This window comes from Oryzias latipes, chromosome 18 (assembly GCF_053564925.1).
Source record: "Oryzias latipes strain Hd-rR chromosome 18, Olatipes_Hd-rR_3.1".
NCBI lineage: Eukaryota > Metazoa > Chordata > Actinopteri > Beloniformes > Adrianichthyidae > Oryzias > Oryzias latipes.
This window is the reverse complement of record NC_136254.1, coordinates 12,988,021-13,006,320: the sequence shown is the minus strand read 5'-3', so window position 1 is coordinate 13,006,320 and position 18,300 is coordinate 12,988,021. Positions and strand designations below refer to the sequence as shown.

General features: G+C 42.0%; 1 protein-coding gene across 4 annotated transcripts in view; it reads right to left on the bottom strand.

Annotated features, from left to right (window-relative positions):
* Window positions 1-18,300, bottom strand: part of LOC101167828 (adenylate cyclase type 2) — a 38,698-nt gene that overhangs the window by 18,326 nt on the left and 2,072 nt on the right. For 2 of the 4 annotated variants that reach the window (XM_078935946.1, XM_011487654.4), the window contains exons 2-7: window positions 17,940-18,067; window positions 16,921-17,830; window positions 13,663-13,872; window positions 13,407-13,568; window positions 7,582-7,731; window positions 165-319 (exon numbers count right to left, since the gene is read on the bottom strand). In XM_078935946.1, coding sequence (XP_078792072.1) covers window positions 165-319; window positions 7,582-7,731; window positions 13,407-13,568; window positions 13,663-13,872; window positions 16,921-17,787 — 1,544 coding nt within the window. In that variant the 5' untranslated portion in view covers window positions 17,788-17,830; window positions 17,940-18,067. Of the gene's footprint in view, window positions 1-164; window positions 320-7,581; window positions 7,732-13,406; window positions 13,569-13,662; window positions 13,873-16,920; window positions 18,068-18,300 lie in introns of all 4 variants that reach the window. The other 2 variants (XM_078935945.1, XM_004079977.5) reach the window with 1 other exon arrangement.

The window sequence follows — 18,300 nt, the reverse complement described above, 5'->3', positions numbered from 1 at the left end:
TCAAGAAAGACAAAGTTTTTGCAGTTGAAGGTTTTCTCATTTCTTTTCAGCATCCATTTGATTTATAAAAAAAATAAAAAACATAAAAATTGTGAAATTGTGTTTCCACAAAACTGTCAACCAGTTTTGGTTAAAGCATGCAAGCAGGCAGCGGCACAGCTCACCTCACATCCTTGTGCTTACGGATGTACAGGCTTTGGAAGTTCTGGATGGTGGAGGCCGTCTCCTTATCGCTCTTGGGCTTGGACAGCTTCCTTATCACTTCAGTTTTCAGCTCCATGGCGATGTAGCGCGGCAGCACGGAAAGGAGGAGTTGCTCCTGGAACCATGGAAATATAACGGATGGGAATAAATTTGGGTGCCAGAGGAGGGTGGGGTTCATTCTTAAAGTTGTTTGGTTTTTCCCATGTCAGCACCAGGAGTGAGTCTCTTTTAGAGGGAGCTTACTCACTGGGTCATGTTTCCCTCTTTTTAGATGTTAGTTTGTCTGATCTAAAACCCTACCCAACCCCCAGCTCCCCCACCGCACACAGGTAAATGATTAATCTGGTAAAATGCAGGAGAAGTTTACAGGTACTCATTGTGTTCATACACAGGGCTGGGGGGTGGGGAGGATGGGTTCATGCATTTATACATGACTAGTCAAACATTAAACATGACCTCCACTGATCAGTGATTGACAAAAGGCAGTAGTTTTAATTATGGCTGTGAAATGATTGCATTAATCACGATTGACGCGATTACACTCAAATTTAAACTTTTTTTTTAAATAAAGTAAATTTCATTTTTACTCTATACTATAATTTATTATACCATGGTCCAGGTAAATACTCAGTTCTGATTGGCTCCAGAGTGTGGATCAAAAAGTAATAATGCACACCAAAAAAAGAAGTTCCGGACACATAGCCCAAATGTTCTAAATCACTGCGATGGCTTCTTTGAAACTAACTTTTGCATGTGGAAATAAACAAGCGGTATGAGGTGAACTTTCTCTCTGAACTAATGCTTTATTTAATATATCGTGACGATCAGTATATACAGTGGTGGACAAAATTGTTGGTACCCCTCAGTTAAAGAAAGAAAGTCCACAATGCTCACTGAAAAGACTTGAAATTTTCAAAAGCAACAATAAATTAAGATTTGTTGAAAATTAAATAATCAAAATCAGCCATTACTTTTGAGTTGTTGATTAACAGAATTATTTAAAAAAACAAACTAATGTAATAGGGCTGGACAAAAATGATGGTACCTCCATAACTTAATATTTTGTTGCACAACCTTTTGAGGCAATCACTGCAATTAAACGGTTTCTGTGTTTGTCAATGACCCTTCTGGACCTGTCCACAGGTATTTTGGCCCACTCCTCATGAACAAACTGCTCCAGTTGTCTCAGGTTTGACGGGTGTCTTCTCCAATTGGCATGTTTCAGCTCTTTCCATAGATGTTCAATGGGATTCAGATCTGGGCTCATAGAAGGCCACTTCAGAATAGTCCAATGCTTTTCTCTTAGCCATTCTTGGGTGTTTTGGCTGTGTGTTTTGGATCGTTGTCCTGTTGGAAGACCCATGACCTGTGACTGAGACCAAGCTTTCTGATACTAGGCAGCACATTTCTACCCAGAATGCCTTGATAATCTTGAGATTTCATTTGACCTTGCACAACTTCAAGACAGCCTGTGGCAGATGCAGCAAAGCAGCCCCAAAACAGAACTGAGCTTCCTCCATGTTTCACAGTAGGGACAGTGTTCTTTTGGTTGTATGCTTCATTTTTGATTCTATGAACATAGACCTGATGTGCCTTACCAAAAAGCTCCAGTTTTGTCTCATCTGTCCAAAGGACATTTTCCCAGAAGCTTTGTGGCTTGTCAACATGCATTTTTGCAAATTCCAGTCTGGCTTTTTTATGATTTCCTTTCAACAGTGGTGTCCTCCTTGGTCGTCTCCCATGAAGTCCACTCTGGCTCAAACAACGACGAATGGTGCGATCTGACACTGATGTACCTTGATCTAGGAGTTCACCTTTAATGTTTTTTGGAGGTTGTTCTGGGCTCTTTGGATACAGTTCCAATTATCCGTCTCCTCAATTTGTCATCAATTTTCCTCCTGGCCACATCCAGGGAGGTTGGCTACTTTCCCGTGGGTCTTAAACTTCTGAATAATATGTGCCACTGTCGTCACAGGAACTTCAAGCTGCTTAGAGATGGTTTTATAGCCTGTACCTTTACGATGTTTGTCTATAATTTTGTTTTTAATGTCCTGGGACAATTCTCTCCTTTGCTTTCTGTTGTCCATGTTCAGTGTGGTACACACCTTTTCACCAAACAGCAACGTGACTATTTGTCTCCCTTTAAATAGGCAGACTGACTGATTATGGGTTGGAAAACAGCTGTGATGTCAATTAAAGGACATACCTGAGTTCATCATGACCCCCTGGGCAATTAGTTCTCAGTCTTTTATGGAGGTACCATCATTTTTGTCCAGCCCTATTTCATTAGTTTTTTTTTTTTAATAATTCTGTTAATCAACAACTCAAAAGTAATGGCTGATTTTGATTACTTAATTTTCAACAAATTTTAATTTATTGTTACTTTTGAATGTTTCAAGTCTTTTCAGTGAGCATTGTGGACTTTCTTTCTTTAACTGAGGGGTACCAACAATTTTGTCCACCACTGTTTCTCGCATTCCTTTGCTGCTGAAAATTGACAGACTTCACATCAGATGGTTCATATCAGGTTAATTAAATTATGATAATGGACACATTGTCAGCTATTATCCCTTACTTAATGGACGATGGAGGGATGATCGGTTATCACAAGTTCCTCTCAAAATGAAGCAGTACCGGCAATCTTGGAAAGCACAAAATTGAAGCAGAGGGAACATGGCATGGTCCAACGCAAGGAAAGTGGAAGAGAAAACAGACCTTTTAAAAGTGAATGGAGTGAGCTTTTAAGGCAGTGCAAAACCTTTATGTCTATATGCTGTGAAATGGTGGCGTTAATCAAAAGTAGCAATATTAACAAACGTATCCACCAAAGTCTGAGGTGAGAGCGAAGAAAATATATGAGCTAAGTGTCCAATACGAGAGATCAACCAGACTCATCACACACTTTTTTACTACACAACGTGCGCACAAGTGTTCACACAACAAAAGAATCCTTCAGTGATGTGACGTTTGTGAAAGATTGTCGCTGCAGAGACGCCCCCGCAAGGCAGAGAAAAAGTAAAACTTGTTGACAAAATTTCCCTGAACAAACAAAGAACTGCAGCTTCAAGAGGGTCTGGCTTGGTACTGCTGTGAGGAAACGATATAATGAGGATCCATTAATTCCAAGCCCAGCCGGTTTCACAGGGGTCTTTACCACAGCGCCCGCCAAAAACAGAGCAGCCTAAGGCCCACTCCATGGCTATTAGACGACAGAGCCGAACCCCAGCGAGCCTAATGACAACGGGCACCGCAGCAACAGCACCCCCTACAGGTTCAGCTGGTGGTGCCCCAGAACAGTGGATCCCCAAGAGGAAATACTGGAGTAAAAAAACATCAGAATAAAAATTATAATAAAATGACAACAATAAAAAAATAGGAAATAGCAATAACAATATTAGTAATCAAAAAATAAGGTACGTAAGATGATTAAAACATAACCTTAAATAGAATAAAAAAAGATAATAAGTTATAGTCCTTAGAAAATAAATAAAATAGATAAATTAATAATTATATAAATAATTAAAGACATAAGCAATTATCAAAGTCATATAAAAGCCAGACTAAAAAGGTGGGTCATGAACATCTTCTTAAAAACCTCTGTAGTCTCTGCGGCCCTGAGGTTCTCCGGCACGATGTTCCACAGGCGAGGACCGTGATGGCAGATTGAAGCCTCACCATAAGTTTTGGTCCTCACCTTAGGAACAACTAAGAAGCCAGCACAGGAGGACCTCAGGGTCCGCGACGGTTCATATTTTAAAATAATATCATTTAAATAAGAAGGCCCAGGACCTTTAAAACATTTATAAACCATTGAAATAATTTTAAAATCAATCCTGAAATGCACAGGGAGCCAATGCAGCGATTTTAAAACCAGTGTAATGTGTTCCTGTCCCCTGGTCCTCGTCAGAACTCGTGCCGCAGAATTCTGCAATACTTGTAGATTTGAGATAGACTTTTTGGGTAAACCAGAGAGCAGGGCATTACAATAATCTAAACGACTAAAAATAAAAGCATGCATCAGCACCTCTGTGCTGGCAAGAGAGAGGAACGGGCGGACTCTGGCAATGTTTTTAAGATGATAAAAATCTGTTTTTACAACGTTTCTCATGTAAGGAATAAAACTCAGCTCAGAGTCAAAAAGAACGCCCAGGTTTCTCACACAGTGAAAAGGTTTAAAATTCCTGAGTTTTGGTAAAACCATCTCTCTCTTGTCTTCAGGACCAATGATTAAAATTTCAGTTTTGCCCTGGTTGAGCTGTAAGAGGTTTTGCCATCCATGACTTTATATCTAAAATACAGTTTAAGAGTATTAACAGGTTCAAGGTCATTAGGAGACACAGCGATGTAAAGCTGTGTATCATCAGCATAGCTGAGAAAGTCAATGCTGTGTCTCCTGATGACATCCCCAAGAGGCAACATATATAAATTAAAAAGTATTGTACGTAAAATCGACCTCTGGGGAACCCCACAACTTATTTCATGGACTCTTGAGGACCGAGTATCCATACTTACAAAAAAGTGTCGGTCTGTGAGATAGGAGTGAAACCAGTTAAGAGCAGTTCCTGAGAGGCCAACTCGACTCTGAAGTCTGTCTAAGAAAATCTGGTGATCTACCGTATCAAAGAACAGAAAGTGTCTGCGAGTCATAGTTATGTCCGAGATCATTTAAAATTTTTAAAATATGCAGACAGAAAGAAAGGTCACATGCATGTTTCTCCCACTAAAGGAAAAAATAAGTGTGAATCTCCAACAGATTTAAGAAGAACTGGTTGTTGAAGAGAGAGTGCATATTAAAATTATTGTTTTTGGTAAAGTTCAATCCATCATTACTTCAATTTGTACACTGCACCTCATTTTTACACATGTTCTATTTCAGGGTTTATGGGGGTCTTATTTTCAAATAAAATATGCTATTATTTGTTCCAACTGTTGAGATGTGATGTTTTATTAAAAGTGAACACAAATGCCTCTTTAGGTTTAAAAAAAATATAGATTGATGTTGCTTTAAATGTTAAGAGGCAGGAAGAGAATATGAAAGGAAAAACTTAAAACTGGTTTGCACTTTTTTAGATCAAAACACCTTCTGGTTTTATTATCATTGAAACATATTTCCATTTGCTGTAATGCATGCCTGAAGTTTTACCCTGTTTGCTATTATAAAAGGTGTCTTAAAGTGAATACAAAAGAAATATTAGCTTACTGAAATGAACCCAAAATATACTGCATGGACCTCAATAAGGAGGACATTTTTGTTACTGGACCCAATTGGTTACCTCTGGTCTAAAGTTTAAATTGTTCACTTCCTCTGGAATCAAGTTCCTGTGTCTCGTCTCTTCTTTCTTATATTTGGTTGAATGCTATAAAGCATTCAACCCTTTGTTTTCCTCTCACGCTATCTTCCGCCGTTTTTCGGCACTTAACTCCTTCAACAATTTTCAACCTATTTTAACCATTCAGCTCTTAAACTGTTCAGCTCTTTCAGCTTATTACTGCTATGACTTTTGGTTTTTCAAATCCTTGAACTTTTTAAGATATTCCAGGATTTTCCAGGATTTTTTCTCCATTGAAATACATGGAGAATTTTTCGTGCAGAAGTTTACAGTTAAACTTCTTTTACAATTTTTAACCTATTTTAACCATTCAACTATTAAAATGTTCAGCTCTTTCATCTTATTCCAGCTATGACATTTTTTCTTTCAAATCCTTGAACTTTTCCAGAGATTCCCGGATATTCCCGGATTTTCCAATATTTTTGCTCCATTGGCCAAACCTTTGCTTCTTTAAACAATTGTAACTTTAACATTCTTTTGGCTAGAGACACCGTTCAAACATTGAAATGTTCACAAGGTTTTGGACTTCAATATAAGGATCAAAATTATTATGGGATGGCAACACCACCTACAGTTTGGTGGCCATTTTGTCCCAAAATGTGAGGCAATTTTAAACTTCTCCAACTTTCACCTATTTTAACCATTCCACTATTACAATGTTCAACCCTTTCAGCTTATTCCTTTCAGCTACGACTTTTAGTCTTTCAAATCTTTGAACTTTTCAAGATATTCCAGGATTTTCCAGGATTTTCCAAGATTTTCGCTCCATTTAAATACATTGAGAATCCTTGAAAACCTTTGGTTCTTTCAACCATTGTAACTTCAACATGCCTTTAGCTAGAGACACCGTTCAAACGTTTAATTGATCACAAGGCTTTGGACTATAAAATAGGTTTAGAAATCATTATGGGATGTCGACACAACCTACTGTTTGGTAGCCATTTTTTGACCAAATCTGAAGCAAATATTGCAATAAACTTCATCCATGGCTGGAACTGAACATATTGAAATTCAATGGATCTGGACATATAAGGAATGTGGGCGTGGTTAGCAAACAAACTTTGTTGCTAAGGACGTCCAAAGGTTTACTTTTTCCGATTTGTCTGAAACTGACGTCGATTTGTTCGTCATCCCCAGGCGACCCAAACATAAAATGGTTGCTATGGAGATAAAATTAATAGAAAAGCCGCCATTTTGAAAAAAAGTGGATTTTCTATCAACTTAGAACATGTAGCTTTTACCAATATGATACTCTCAAACAATGTGTTTTTTTGAGTCATTTGATGATGCTGATTCCAATGCTCGCACTTTTAGCCAATTTAGCAGCATCTTCAAATTTTCAACAGTTCAGGCATTTTTTCAACAATTTCAGCTTTAATGCTTAACTCCTTCTACAAATTTTGACCTATTTTAGCTATTCTACTATTACAATTTTCCACCTTTTCAGCTTATTCCTGCTAGGACTTCTGATCCTTTAACTTTTCAAGGTTTTTCCAGTACAGTTCAGCCATTTCTTCAGCAAATTTAGCTTTCATTCAGCAGTACAGCATTCAACCCTGCATTTTCTTCTGGAAATGCAGCTCTTTCTAGTCTTTTCTCACTTTCTTTTCAGTTGCACCCCAGTCTTCAAAAGGATCAAAGTTCCTCATGTCTTTTCTACTGTCTTGCTGTTGTGATAAACTGTGGAATAAGGTGTGCCAATATATGTAGTGTGGTATCAATAGGAAGTAATTGTTATAAATAAAACCCCTTGTTGGTGTAAAAGTAAAGGATGGAAGTCTGTTATAACTAAAGACTTCATAAATCTCCATATTAGCTGTATTTTTGTATCTATTACTGCATCACCTTGCCATTAATTTCAAAATGAGGCAATTCACAGCATATATTAAATTAGATAAAAGCGGATTAATAAGAATAATGAATTATTTGTTCATCACTCAAAAAATCAATTGCATGACAGCACTGGTTTTTATATCCCGTTAGTGGTGTTTCAGATCATGGTCCTTCTCTTTCTACTGATTCATTCCACTGGAGGAAATGTCCCAACCTGCTGATGGTTCTTGACGTCTTTCTGCGAGCGAATTTGGCTGAACTCCTCCCTCTTCTTGTCAGAGATCCTCAGGTTGTGCTCGATGGTCCACAGGTGGAAAAATCCCACACAGTTCACACACAGGAACAGCACGGCATTGGCCACCAACTGAGGAGGACATGGCATTTGAATCTGAGCATGAGAAGATGCCTGATGAAGATCTGACAGCACGCACACCAACTACAGGCACAAACATGTGATGGTTAACGGCTCATCGACATTTTTCCAGGGAACCTGAACGCTGCTGTCACAAACTGTGCACGTTCAAAACTGTGCACGTTCATATTGGCTTCCGTAAAGCTGAACTTTTGCATATGCAAAAACGGCTCATTTGCAAATTTCTGCTTTATTTGTACAGATATAAATTTGTGTAACAGCACTTCCACAAAAATTCCAGCTAGCTGTATTTGATCCAATGACACAACAACAACAAAGAAAGAAAGGTAATGGAGACTGTTGTAGTCCAGAAACCTCCAACTGTATCCTAAAGTGATGGAGACTTCATGACAGAAAATTCAGCAGAGACGAACCCATCTTGATATGGCTTTAAAGGAGAAATAAAAGCATCACAAATCTCTCACTGAAAAGATTTTCAAATTAAAGTAAAAGTAAAAACAAAAAGACATTGCAAGACAGAAGAAAATGAAGTAAAAAAACTCTAAAATACTTATCTTTTCATGTCCTTTTTTCTTTCCTGTTTGTATAGTTAAGAGGGTTTCAATTTTATTTACCAAAATTCTCTGTAGTTTTTTTGATCAGCTGACTTTCACGTCTCTGAGTGTCTCCTGGTTTGTTTCTGATGAGAAGCTAAATTCGTCATTACTGAGAGTTTACATCAGGGGTGCTCATTACGTTCATTGCGTTTAAAGAACATGTGGGTAGACCGCGGGCCATCGTTATAATTGTATTTTTTTAATCTGTCAGCGAATAATCATCGTCACTGTGAAGTACATCACTTGACCAATCAAACATCCTGTGGCAGGTTACTGCACATGCAAGTTTAACTACATGGAGCGCACTGTGTTTCGGCCATCAGAAAGCCACTGGTGGCCCAAGTGTGCGCCGGCTCCACGGCCTGCAGGAGCATTTATTGAGACCCGGGCCGGCCCGAGTGCCTCCTTGATTGAAAACTAGACAGAGACACCCCATCTGAACCAGCCGTTCTACCATGGCACCTGCTGCCGGATCCGCTCCGTTCCTGCCCTGGGAAGCCCAGCCCATTCAGGTAGCAGTGTTGTCCTGAAGCAAGCGTTTCTTGAGCCCTGCCCACGGAGCACAGACCGCCATTTGCTCAGCCTTGGTTAAGCCAGATGGATTATATATATATAAAAAAAAAACGCCCCTCTCACCCTCCGCGGGTGGTTTCTCCTCCAAGCTCGGGTCCTCTACCAGAGGCCTGGGAGCTTGAGGGTCCTGCGCAGTATCTTAGCTGTTCCTAGCACTGCGCTTTTCTGGACTGAGAGGTCTGAGGTCTTTCCAGGTATCTGTTGTAGCCACTCCTCCAGCTTGGGGGTTACTGCCCCGAGTGCTCCAATTACCACAGGCACCACTGTCACCTTCACTTTCCAGGCTTTCTCCAGTTCTTCTCTGAGTCCCTGGTATTTCTCCAGTTTCTCATGTTCCTTCTTCCTGATGTTTCCATCGCTTGGCACTGCCACATCCACCACAACGGCTTTCCTCTGTTCTTTATCCACCACTACAATGTCTGGTTGGTTTGCCATTACCATCCTATCAGTCTGGATCTGGAAGTCCCACAGGATCTTTGCCCTCTCATTCTCTACCACCTTCGGAGGTGTTTCCCATTTTGACCTTGGGGTTTCCAGTTCATATTCTGCACACATGTTCCTGTATATTATTCCAGCCACTTGATTGTGGCGCTCCATGTATGCTTTACCTGCCAGCATCTTACATCCTGCAGTTATGTGCTGGATTGTTTCAGGGGCCTCTTTGCACAGCCTACACCTTGGGTCTTGTCTGGTGTGGTAGATCTGAGCCTCTATCGCTCTGGTGCTCAGGGCTTGTTCCTGAGCTGCCAGGATGAGCGCTTCAGTACTTCAGTACTTCAGTACTTCAGTACTTCAGCCCTTTCTAGCCATTGGTAGGACTTCTTGATATCAGCCACTTCAGTTATGGTCCGGTGGTACATCCCATGCAGGGGTTTGTCCTCCCATGAGGATCTGTCCTCCAGCAATGTGTCCTCTGCTCTCCATTGCCTGAGACATTCACTGAGCACACTGTCATTTGGGGCCTTGAGCTTGATGTACTCATGCATCTTGGATGTTTCATCCTGGATAGTGGCTTCTACACTCACTAGTCCTCGGCCTCCTTCCTTGCGGCTAGCATACAGTCTCAGTGTGCTGGATTTGGGATGGAACCCTCCATGCATGGTGAGGAGCTTTCGTGTTTTAACATCTGTGGTCTGTATCTCTTCCTTTGGCCATCTTATTATTCCTGCAGGGTATCTGATAACTGGCAGTGCGTAGCTGTTTATTGCCCGGGTCTTATTTTTGCCATTGAGCTGGCTTCTCAGGACTTGCCTTACTCGTTGGAGGTATTTAGCTGTTGCAGCTTTCCTTGTTGCCTGCTCCAGGTTGCCATTTGCCTGGGGAATTCCAAGGTACTTGTAACTGTCCTCGATGTCTGTTATTGTTCCTTCTGGGAGTGAGACCCCTCCTGTGTGGACTACCTTGCCTCTCTTTGTCACCATCCGGCTGCATTTCTCGAGCCCGAATGACATCCCAATGTCAGTACTGTAGATCCTGGTGGTGTGGATCAGGGAGTCAATGTCACGCTCGCTCTTAGCATATAGCTTGATGTCATCCATGTAGAGGAGGTGACTGATGTTGGCCCCATTTCTGAGTCGGTATCCATAGCCAGTCTTGTTGATTATTTGGCTGAGGGGGTTCAGACCTATGCAGAACAGCAGTGGGGACAGAGCATCACCTTGGTATATCCCACATTTGATGGACACTTGTGCAAGTGGCTTCCCATTGGCTTCAAGGGTGGTTTTCCACAGCTTCATCGAGTTTCCTATGAAGGCTCTTAGAGTCCTGTTGATGTTGTACAGCTCCAAGCATTCAGTGATCCATGTGTGTGGCATTGAGTCATAGGCCTTCTTGTAATCAATCCAGGCTGTGCACAGGTTGGTGTGTCGTGACTTGCAGTCTTGGGCGACTGTTCTGTCGACCAGGAGTTGGTGTTTGGCTCCCCTGGAGTCTCTACCAATGCCCTTCTGTGTGTTACTCATGAATTGATCCATGTGCCTGTTTATCTTGGTTGCAATGATGCCTGACATGAGCTTCCATGTTGTGGACAGACAGGTTATTGGCCGGTAGGTGGATGGGATTGCACCCTTTGAGGGATCCTTCTGGATCAGGATCGTTCGCCCTTCCGTTAGCCATTCGGGGTGAGTCCCATCCCTAAGCAGCTGGTTCATTTGTGCTGCCAGGCGCTCGTGGAGTGCGGTAAGCTTCTTTAGCCAGTAGGCATGTATCATGTCAGGGCCCGGTGCTGTCCAGTTCTTCATACCTGAGACTCTTTTTTGGATGTCAGCCACTGTGATGGTTACTGGATTCTGTTCAGGGAGGTTGCTATGTTCTTTTCTCAGAGAGACCAGCCACTGGGCATTGCTGTTATGTGCTGTCTCTTTCTCCCACATACTTTTCCAGTACTGTTCAGTTTCCAGCCTTGGTGGGTCTGCTCGGCTGTTTTGACCCTGCCACTGAGCGTACACTTTTGCAGGTTGAGTTGCGAAGAGCCTGTTTATTCGTCTCGCTTCATTGTCTCTTGTGTACCTCTTTAGGCGGCTGCTCAAGGCTAGGAGCCTTTGTTTGGCAGTTTCCAGTGCTTCAGGTATGGACATCTGGCTGTATCTCTTAGGTACTTGCTTTCTCATTGTACCTCTTTGAGCCTCTGTCAGCTTACTCACATCCTTCCGAGTTGCCTTGATTTTGGCCTCTAACCGTTGCTTCCATGGTGGGTACTGTTTTCTTCCATGGTTGCTCTTATAGCCAACCATCTCAAGGATCACTGCTGCTGAAGTGTAAACCAGTTCATTGGTTTCTGTGATGGTTGTGGTAGGAAATGCCCTCAATGCTTCATTCACAGTTTCCAGTAGACTTTCAGGCGGTCCATCACTTAACCGTTGTAGCTGGTGTCGGGGTTGCCTAGTGTTCATTGTAGACATGATCTTGTCTTTCAGGTCAGTTGCCGCCTCGCTCAGTGTAATTGTGGTTGTTGGGGCTGTGTACCCTATCTCAGGGTGGGAGTGTGGTATAACCTCCTCTCTGACCTGTTGTTCTGGCTCTCCCGTGGCATTGTATTGTATTGCTTCAATCTCAAGTTGTGATAGGAGTTGCCGATGTGGATGCACTGGGCTACCAGTTGTTTGGCAGTTAGCCCTGATTGTGGGTTTCGAAGCATCCATTCATTCCACATTCTCTGCATGTAACCCCTCTGGGTGGGATCACTTGAGTAGTAGCATCCTAACAGAACCTTGTTCTCACATCTAGTCCATTTCCGTCTTGTTCCAGTAGCCCACTTTCCAGCAGGGTGCTCTAGTCCCTCAGCACCTGACGCATACCTTGTTGGCCGGGCGACGTCTGAGCAGGCATGACATATGGTTCATTGTCTCTCATGTTGTGAGGTAGGCGGTAGCGTTAAGGGTCTTGCCCAAGGACCCTCACTGGGTGATGTTAATTGCCCGTCATTGTTATGGTAATTGCCCCATTTTTCATTGCCATTAATTGTTCATTCCGCCCTGGGAATCGAACCCGGGTTTCCTGCATGACAGTCCTGCACCTTACCAACCGAGCTACCCAGCCGGTATCGCTGGGTGTATATATATATATATGTGTATATATACATATATATATATATATATATATATATATATATATATATATATATATATATATATATATATACACATGCACCAATAGTGCAAATTCTTTCACTTAGAAAGATGACAGAGGTTATTTTCATCATAGATATACCTCAACTATGAGAGACAAAATGTGGGGGGAAAACAGAAAATCACATTGTCTGATTTTTAAATAATTTATTTGTAAATTATGGATGAAAAATAAGTATTTGGTCAAAAAACAAAACTTTAACTCAATACTTTGTTATGTACTCTTTGCTGTCAATCACAACAGTCAAACATTATCTGTAAGTCTTCACAAGGTTTTCACAAACAGTTTCTGGTATTTTGGCCCATTCCGCCATGCAGATCTCCTCAGGAGCAGTGATGTTTTGAGCTTGTCGCTGGGCAACAGAGACCTTCAACTCCCTCAGTGGTCTTGTATGTCTCCCACATCCTAATAATTGCTCCCACAGTTGATTTCTTCACACCAAGCTGCTTACCTACTGCAGATTCAGTCTTCCCAGTCTGGTGCAGGTCAACAATTTGGTTTGTGGTGTCCTTAGACAGCTCTTTAGTCTTGGCCATAGGTGAGTGTGACTGTTTGAGGTTGTGGACAGGTGCCTTTTATTTAGATAACCAGTTCAAACAGATGCCATTAACACAGGTAATGAGTGGAGGACAGAGGATCCTCTTACAAAAGTTACAGGTCTGTGAGAGCCCGAAAACTTGCTTGTTTAAAGGTGACCAAATACTTATTTTCCACCATAAGAAATTCAGAGGATAGACACAAACAAACCTAAAACACAGGAGGAAAACATTGGCTGAAAATGTCTGATGCTGGTTACAGAAAGAGGCAATCATCACAGACACTAAGCCAGTCAGCTGCTGTGTGTGGTCAGACAGTGCTGCAAGTGCTTACCTGTACAGCCATGTTAGGCGTGTCCGGACTGGTAATGGGCACATATATGCTGATTATGATGATGTGGGAAAGACTAGTTCCAATCCCAAACATGAGCGCCCATGCAAGTGAGAGGGGTAACACCGTGTAGACGCTCAGAGAGAGGTAGAGGAAAAACGCCACCTAAGAAAGGGAAGACGAAGATGGGGGAAGATGAAAATAACTCTTTTTTAAAAATTTTTATAAAAGCTGCAGATCTTCATCTTTCATTGCTCACCTGCTCCCATGGTGTTACAGCACCGCCTGTGAAGGTGAAAACTATGGCAGTGACGTACAGTGATGCCCAGATGGTGAGGGCCAGTGCTCCCTTGCATCGCCTCAGCACTGCCAGCCAGGGCAGGGAGATGAGTAGTACCATTCCCAGACACAGAACCACGCAGACGACGGCCAGAGCGCCCACATGAGCGTCTACGTTCGGAGGAGAGACCTGAAAACCCAGATTGATGCAGAAAGACTGCCTTCTGAACCAGGCAGAGCAAAGAGGAGTCCAGCTGACAGAATCCATTGACTCATATTTACAGAATATTTAAAAAAAAAAGTGGATTCACTGACCAGCTTAGATTGATCTGTCTGAGCAAGTTGAGTCAAACTGAATAGACCTATTCCATTAAAAATCATTTGAAAATGAAATAAACCAATTTTGATTTTGGAAATCATCAGTTGGATTGAAACATGACAGGTTTATTTTGCTATAACGTTAAGCGGACAACACGTGATGGCAGCAAAAAATGACCAAGCCATCTTTACAGTCCAACGTGTGGAAACACTCTGAATTTTGCGAAGACATGATCATGGTGGCTGGTTAGCTCAGTTGGCAGGAAACCTAGATCCTGTGTGTGTCCTTAAGCAAGACCATTTGCACTGCTGCTGCCTATCTGCCTATGCAAAATCAGGGTTGTGTCAGGAAGGGTATCCAGCGTAAAACTCTCTGCCAAACGTGTAACCATACGCTGTGGTAGCTCTAATAATGTTTTGTTTGTGTTATTTCCATGTGGAAAAAAAAACAGTAGGCTAAACTTTAGGAAAATAAAATGTCAATTGATTTGCCTTAAATTCTTGTTTGTTTGTACACATATTTATTTAAAACTTGATTATGTTGGAAGAAATCCAAGGAATCTGGAAAACTTCACCTGTACTATTAAGTACCAGGTATTTATCTCTAAATCACACTGGTTGAAGTTTTGGCTAAAGATATCCTGGATCCATTTTAGGTCAGTGAATTTTAAAATGAACCAATTGACTATGAATAATATTTTTACATTATATTGCCCTTAATAAAGTACAGTTTGGACAGTGTTGTTTGTATGTATGACTGTTTATAAATTGCTCTTTATTAATTGTGGCATTTGTAAAATTGTTTGTAAAGTGTTGTTTGCAAATGGTTGTTTACTTATAGATTTGCTTGTGTAATAAATACTAAAAGTAAATGTGAGCAGAGGAGGTGCAGCATTGGGAGAGCCTGCAACCTTTAACGTACCACACAGGCAGAACTGCAAAGTGGGGGAAAAAGGGCACAGGTGGAGGAGCAGCAGATCCTCCAACTCTCCTCCTGATCCTGCTGCCCACAACTGAGCGGATCTAACTTGTATTTGCGGTCCAGTGACATACAGCATGTTCTGACGTTAGGCATTATGTCCGCACACTCTCATGGCACAATTCAACTCTAAAGTACAGATAACACTGAAGGGGTCATTGCTGTCCACCTTGGTTACGACCTTACTGAAACTCTGTCAACTCTGATGCACATTTCAGAACGGGGTTTCTTCTGCTCTTCCAAGGCCTTTCTCATCTCTATTTGCATATGGAGACGTCTAAACTGCAGTGCACGTACATCTGTGATACAATCATCTGTTTGCACAAATGAGGAATTTCTGCTCATTTACCCTGTTTCCATCACATCATTGATTGAGTTGCGGTGATGTCAGTAATGATTAATCTAATCGATAGATTACGAGAGAAATAATCCTTAGTCATCAACCCCAGGAAGAAAGGAGGTGGAAAACTTCCAATCCTTCATTTAATCCAGTTATATGTGTGTGAAAAAGAGTGTTAGTTTATCGTAATATTGTGACATTTGCGGTCTTTAATTACTTTTAAAGTTTGTTTATTTAAATTTTGACTTTTCTTGATAATTTTTTCCTTTTTTTTAAATTTTGGCTGCTCCTTTTAGGGGTCGCTGCAGTGAATCAACGGGTTCCATCTGACCCTCTTCTCTGCATCCTCCTTGCTCACAGCTACCATTAGGGATGTCCCGATCAGGTTATTTTGGCCCCGGTGATTCTGTAATTTGATTTTGAGTATCTGCTGAGTCCTGATTCAATACTTTTGTCACACACAAAAAAAAATGAACTGATTTAAAAAACAGATCCAGGTTGTCCCGATTTTTATTTCATCAACCTTCTTTATCACCATTTAGGCACTTAAACAGAGCACTTCAACTATCAACTAGAAAAGATAGTCAACTATGCACTAGAAAAATAGGTGATAAATAGTTTTGAGAAAGTTTGGTGCCAGTCGCTTTTGGATCATCAGAGCTATTAAACATTTTAGATCACGTGATTCATTTCTCCATTAAAAATTCTTAAAAATGAATGATGACTTTCTTTAAAAATCATTGTAGCATAAATGCGATGATTCATTTTTATAACTCGCTTATATCAATGTTACCATTTATTAGTTTTGGAGAGATTAAGGATTTATTTTTTTAAAATCTTTTTTTCCTGGAGCATGAACTTTGTAGACGGCCCCTTGGCTGTCTCTTTGTCGGCAGCAGGGAGAAAGCGACTTAATGGGTAATTACTCGCATTAAGCTAAAACGAAAGAGACACTTGATGTCAGTTTAAATGTTTATTAAAAGAGTTATAAAGGCTGGAGGTCTTACTCTGTAAATATCTGGCTAACCTCACCTAACTGTTTTTGTGCGCCTCCTACTCAAACTAGTGCTCAAAATTCTGCTGTACTTTACAGCCATAAAGTGTTGTTGGTTTATGATATGTAGACTTCTAAATATCTGATTCCTGATCGGGAAACAAAATACAATTCTGAACGAGTCTGAAACTATGTGATCAGGTACGATTTTCAAAGTGTGGACAAGACATCCTAACCACCCTCATGTCCTTCTTTGCGCTTTGGTCTTCCTTTAGGCTTCTATCCTTGTAGCTCCAACCCTGGCCTCTTTTAACCAACATCACTGTGCATCCTCTGAAGCACTCAAACAATTTCCATGCACTTTTTTAAAAGTATTTCTAAGTTATTTTGATGTTTATGATTTTAGTTTTATTCAATTTTCAGAATTTGATTAAAAACTGTGGGGATTTTGAAGCTATCTGTTCATTAAAGCCAATCAGCAATTCTTTAAACTGAAGATTTGGGTCCAATCCACCATTCCTGATCTCTGCATTCCTAGGGGACATTCAGATGTGTGTGTGTGTGTGTGTGTGTGTGTGTGAATGTGCTTCTTCAATCACTGCCTTACCCGGCCTGTGGCAGCAATGACCACGATGATCACCACGCAGAAGACCAGGGCCAGGAGCAGCCCGGACAGCATGGATGGCGTCTCCTCCATGCAGCGCCGGAAGCCCCTGTGTGTGGCCTGGAAGCAGCAGCACACCCCCTCCTTCATGCTCCGCTTGGACCGGGAGCTCTGCCCGTCTTCATCGGGATCGTCTTCATACAAGCATCCGTCAATGCTGCCTCTGGTTTGGTGACAAGGGTCAAGTGAAGTTCTGCTGGGGGTACTTCTCCCGATTCTGTCAGGACAACTTTTCACGAGTTTGTCATCATCTGGGACGTGGCTGTGCTCTTTGTGTGCTGAGTGCAGACTGGACTGGGACGTGTTCAGTGAGGAGACAAAGTTATTCTTCTCCATGGAAGCTCCATCCATCTGCAAGAGCTCGTCATTGCAGAAATCCAAGCTTGTGCTTACGGACCCCGGGCTGGACTTCATGCTGCTGTAGTCCGAGTCGCTGCTCATCTGCAGAGCCATGGTGTTTTCGGCAGAGGGCTGGTCAGCCGGGGAACTGGCACCCTGTTTCGCTACTCCTCCCCCCTTTAGCAGATGGCTGGTTTTGAGAGGTTCGGAGACGTGGGTGCTCTTTACCACCCCAAGCTCCACCGGAGGTCCTGTTGTGGCGTCAGTAGGAATCTTTGGTTTGCCACCACTTTTTGAAATGTCTAAGCCATTTACATCGGCTCCTGTCCGACTGAGTTCGTCCAGCTCCAGCGAATCAGGTTTCCCCCTCCCATCACCAGAGACGACAACAATGTCAGGTAACAGGCACACTTGAGATGCACCTTGTAGAGGCGTGCAGTTGTCCCGAATAGGCTGGGACTCATCTGGCATGATTCTGTCTGTCGCGTGGTCACAGTCTCCAACCGTCCGTTAGCTTGTTTACATGACAAGTAAGAAGAATCTTACTGCTCGCTCTGCGTCGTCAGGAGCTGTTAGCATCCGGGTGACCACAAGGCCCTGAATTTGCATCTGGGTTATCTTACCAAATCCCACCGCACAACAAAACGGGAAGATTTGCTTTCCTTCTCTGCAGAGCAAATCACAATGCTGAGGAGCTCACCAAGTCCCGTTCAGTAGATGAGGACTCTGAGGAGTATTCCCAGGACTGAATCTGCCAAAGAGAGACCCAGGAGTGAGAACAGAAAGCAGTGAAAGCAGCTAGAGTTGGTTTTCTGTCTGAAACAGCTTGCTGTCTTGTCTCCGCCAAGGCTTTGACGCCGTATTGACGGCACACCGCTCCGATTATTTCCCTATTATGCAAAAAACTTGTTGGACTAGCTGCACTCTTCCCTGGTAGCACACACACTCCCAGATGACACGCACACACAGAAGTGTTCAGGCTTG